Source organism: Palaemon carinicauda, chromosome 34 (assembly GCF_036898095.1).
Source record: "Palaemon carinicauda isolate YSFRI2023 chromosome 34, ASM3689809v2, whole genome shotgun sequence".
NCBI lineage: Eukaryota > Metazoa > Arthropoda > Malacostraca > Decapoda > Palaemonidae > Palaemon > Palaemon carinicauda.
In genome coordinates, this window is record NC_090758.1 from 22,387,455 (window position 1) to 22,392,454 (window position 5,000).

The window sequence follows — 5,000 nt, forward strand, 5'->3', positions numbered from 1 at the left end:
TAGCAGGAGGATCTTGACAATACCCCTCTTAACAGTGTCCAACGCAGTAGTGACCAGCTTAAAGTTGGCCAGGACCTCGGAGTTGCTCTCGGGGGAGTGGACCTGGGTAACAGTACCCACCACATCGGCCCTTTGTTGATAGGGCTTAAGCAGGTTGATATGGAGCCACTTGGCTCGCTTTAAGCCAAAATCCACTAGGTAATTTAATTTACCCTTCTTCCCAAGAATCTTGTGGGGCCCGTAAATTTTGTGCTTAACGGTCTCTGTTTTCCTGGGCGGAGAACCAGAACTTGGTCTCCCACTTCAAAACTTCGATCCTAGACTTCACGATCTACGTGACTTTTTGTGATGCCCTGTGCCTTAACAGTGTCCAACGCAGGAGTGACCAGCTTAAAGTTGGCCAGGACCTCGGAGTTGCTCTCGGGGGAGTGGACCTGGGTAACAGTACCCACCACATCGGCCCTTTGTTGATAGGGCTTAAGCAGGTTGATATGGAGCCACTTGGCTCGCTTTAAGCCAAAATCCACTAGGTAATTTAATTTACCCTTCTTCCCAAGAATCTTGTGGGGCCCGTAAATTTTGTGCTTAACGGTCTCTGTTTTCCTGGGCGGAGAACCAGAACTTGGTCTCCCACTTCAAAACTTCGATCCTAGACTTCACGATCTACGTGACTTTTTGTGATGCCCTGTGCCTTAACAGTGTCCAACGCAGGAGTGACCAGCTTAAAGTTGGCCAGGACCTCGGAGTTGCTCTCGGGGGAGTGGACCTGGGTAACAGTACCCACCACATCGGCCCTTTGTTGATAGGGCTTAAGCAGGTTGATATGGAGCCACTTGGCTCGCCTTATGCCACAATCCACTAGGTAATTTAATTTACCCTTCTTCCCAAGAATCTTGTGGGGGCCCGTAAATTTTGTGCTTAACGGTCTCTGTTTTCCTGGGCGGAGAACCAGAACTTGGTCTCCCACTTCAAAATTTCGATCCTGGGCTTCACGATCTACGTGACTTTTTGTGATGCCCTGTACCTTCGCCTTGGAAGCCTTGGCAATTTCCCAGGCAGTTCGTAACTTAGCCTGTATATCTTGCAGCTCTTCCACCCAGGAGGCCTTGGAGGAGTCCTCCCAAGCTTCATAGAGTATGTCAAGTGGCCCACGTGTGGAATGAGCGTACAGCAACTCAAAAGGGCTGTATTCTGGGGTTTTTGAGCGTGCCTGGCGGAGGGCGAACAGAGCATAAGGCAAGTTCTCCTCACAATCCGAAGAGCCAGCCTCCCCTAACTTCGTCAATACGGATTTTAGCGTTTGGTGGGAGCGCTCCACGAGTCCTTGGCTCTCTGGGTGATATGCAGTAGAGGTCTGGTGGTGGACACCATGGTACTCCATTGCTGCCTTAAACTCTCTTGCCATGAAGTGAGAGCCCTTATCCAACTGGACTGTGGCTGTGAACCCAAACCTACAAAAAAATTGTGTCAGTCCTCTGACAGCATGACTGGCATTGGCGCACCTGGTCGGTACAGCTTCGAGGTAGCGCGTGAACCGATCAATCATGGTTAATAAGAAACGAATCCCACGCTTGCTACGGGGCAGGGGACCCACATAATCCACTAGTACATCATGGAAGGGGATACCTGCAGATGGAATGGGTTGGAGAGGAGCCCTCGGCACCACCTGATTTGGGTTACCGGCAACTTGGCACGGATGGCAGGAAGCTACGTAAGCCTTAACACTCTTCTGCAATCCCGGCCAGAAGAAATGAGGCTGGATCAGGTGGGTAGTGCGTTTTACACCAAAGTGTCCTCCCAATCCCTCATGAGCCATACGTAGCACCGCCAAGCGGAGGTTACATGGAACAACTACTTGCCGGCGAAGGGCTTCTGCAGGATCGTGAGGGCCTTGGTCGACTCTGAAGAACACCCCTTTCTTCAGCAGGAAATTCTCCTTTGAGAGGTTAGTCATCTCTGCTTTGTCTCAGTAAGCAGCTTCTCTGTAGGCTTTCAGCGTTTCGTCCAACAACTGAGATTTGATAAGCTCCGTCCAACTCCCGAGGTCCTTTGGTGTAATGGACGCTTCTCCCTCGGACTCCCCCGAGACCCCTGGGCTAGTATTTGGGTTAGCTTCATTCCCTGTGGTGGTAAGCAGCACCGCTCCTTCCAAATAGGTTTCCGGGGGACGAGGCTCAGACTCATTGCTATAGGAAGAGGGCTCACGCGCCACCTCACTTAGCCAAGGTACTTCTCCAAGGTCAATGTCAGCTAGCCATTCGTCTTCTTCAGGAGGCGCGTTCTCAGTCCCGGACTCCGGCTCAACTGCTTTCATGCATCTGAGTGGCACGCAATGTATGCCTCTTAGGAGGTCTTGTCCCAAGAGCAAGTCATTGCCCTCATGCCCGAGATCGCTCACTACCCCTAGCCTGCACCTTTTGCTGAGCTGGGGCGTGGTTACTCTCAACTCCACAGTAGGAAGATCCTTAGTGACTCCTTCGATCCAACGGACTGTCATGCGATTGTCCTGCTGAACTTTGGCACCGATAGGCACCTGGTGCCATAAGATTAGTGAAACGTCTGCACCAGTATCCTGTAATGCTCTGACCGACTGCGGAGAGCCGTCTCCTTCAGGCAGAGCTACTTTGTTCTCCCCAACAGCGGGCTGTCTTTTGGGAGCTTCACGGATAGAGATTGAGAGGGCAGCTGGAGAAGAGGCTGAGGGTCTGCTGGGAAATAGTGAGTAGTTCTTTGTGTGTCCGTAGCACTTACATACCTCGCAGTATGCACTGGCATAGTTCGGCTTCGCCACCTTAACCTTGGGCTTATTCGTTTGCTTCGTGGACTCTGTTGACTGACCGGATAGCTTCAGCCGACAGTTGGCTTCCAAGTGGTTAGATCTCCCGCAATGACCACACTTGGTAGGGGAGATTGGATTTTCCCGGGGCTTAGACTTACCCGATTGGACTGAGTTGGGGGGCCCCGAGTTGAACCGGACTAGCTCGTACTCATCAGCATACTCGCAGCATGCTCTAAACGTGGCTAGATTTTTCTCAAAGATGTAAATTGAGAGCGCCGGTGGGGCGTTCCTGTGGAGGTCCTCGATTTTGAAGAGCTCTAGGAGGTTGTCGTAAGTAGTGCACTTTGCAGCCTAGACCCAAAGGGTGTTGAGCCTATCCTTCTGAAAACCCCAATCAGACCAAGATGTCGTGGGGGACTTGGTGAGCCCACACCACTGACGGCGCCATTTTTCAGGACTTAGTTTATAGGCCTCAATCAAGGCCTTCCTGACGGCCTCAAAATTACCCTGTTTATCGGCAGGGAGCGCAGCATGAGCATTCTTCCCTTTCCCCGCCATATGCTTTGACAGTAGTAGGGCCTTCATATCCTACGCTACGGCACACGTCTGAAACACGGACTCCACCTCATTTAGCCACCTCACAGGATCCTTGTCGTCCCACTGAGGAATGATTGTGTGGACAGGCATGGAGGGGAAGCTTTGGCCATTTTGAGTGCCGTTGGGGTGAGGGCTGTTTGGCCGTGCTAGCTGAATATCCTCTTCCCGCATCTTCAATTCTTGTTCTCGCTCTCTCTCTCTCTCTCAAACTCTTCCTGCTCGGCCTTCCTCCGGGCATTGACCCTATTCATAAGCTCCCGCACATAGCCTTGCAATGCCTCTCCTTCGTAACCTTGTCGCTCTGCAAGGGCCAGAAAGTCCTGAATCTCTGCAGCAGTCATTTTGCTAATTTTATGGGTGGACCTCTATGCTAGACAAATAAAATGGAATCACAACAATGGGTGAATCTCTATGCTAGTCATATAAAAATGGAATCACAACAATGAATGACCCTCTATGCTAGTCATAAATAAATGGAATCACAACAATGGATGACCATCCTATGCCAGTCATAAGGAAAAAAAATGGAATCTTTACGATGTGTGACCCTCCTATGCTAGTCTTAAGGGAAAAAATGGAATATCCACGATGTGTGACCCTCCTATGCTAGTCTTAAGGAAAAAAAATGGAATCTCCTAAATGTAAGACCCTCCTATGCTAGTCTTAAGAAAAAAAAATGGTATCTCCATGATGTGTGACCCTCCTCTGCTAGTCTTAAGGAAAAAATGGAATCTCATCGATGTGTGACCCTCCCATGCTAGTCTTAATTAAGGAAAAAAATGGAATCTCTACGATGTGTGCCCCTCCTATGCTAGTCTTAAGGAAAAAAAAGGAATCTCCACGATGGGTGACCCTCCTTTGCTAGTTTTAAGGAAAAAATGGAATATCCACGATGTGTGACCCTCCTATGCTAGTCTTAAGGAAAAATTGGAGTCTCCACGATGTGTGACCCTCTCATGGTAGTCTTAAGGAAAAAAAATGGAATCCCCACGATGTGTGACCCTCCTATGCTAGTCTTAAGGAAAAAATGGAATCTCCACGTTGTGTGACCCTCCTATGCTAGTCTTAAGGGGAAAAAAATGGATTTGTAAAAATGTGTGGGTGCGTTCTTGCAACACCACCACTTGCAACTCTGTGACTTTAAAGCAAAGTTTGTATTTATACTTAAAGTATAACAAATTAAATAAAACAGACAATGTCACTGAGATTGCTTAATGCTTCGTTAAGAACATCAACCCCTTTACATACTTTCCATTTAATAAAAACAAAAAGAGTTTAAGAAATTACACCTCCCAATATTTCATCTAAATGACCCTATACCCTGACTGAAAAAATTAAATTGAATGTGATATCATAAATCCTTTATCGTTAGGTTACCAATATTACACAATCCCACGAAATTATCCCTTTCAAAAATGTACAAAAAAATAATACCCCACGAAAAAGTAATAAAATGAAATTACATACACTTACTGTTAAAAGAAAAAATTGAAATAAGGAATGCCACGTGCTCTTACCGTTACCAACACGGGAATTAGGCCTCACTGGAAATTAACACTGTTTAAGTCTACCACGTTTGTTGTCCTCAAATTACGTAAATTTCACTTCACTTTTTTTAAAAACA

The 5,000-nt window shown here is 47.8% G+C and overlaps 1 protein-coding gene across 1 annotated transcript in view; it reads right to left on the reverse strand.

Moving 5' to 3' along the window:
* Nucleotides 1-1,954, reverse strand: part of LOC137626757 (uncharacterized) — a 2,566-nt gene extending 612 nt beyond the window's left edge. The window contains exons 1-3 of the mRNA XM_068357760.1: nucleotides 668-1,954; nucleotides 336-560; nucleotides 1-228 (exon numbers count right to left, since the gene is read on the reverse strand). The exon at nucleotides 1-228 is cut by the window's left edge and continues 612 nt beyond it. Coding sequence (XP_068213861.1) covers nucleotides 1-228; nucleotides 336-560; nucleotides 668-1,954 — 1,740 coding nt within the window. The remainder of the gene's footprint in view (nucleotides 229-335; nucleotides 561-667) is intronic.
* Between the last annotated feature and the right edge of the window lie 3,046 nt (nucleotides 1,955-5,000).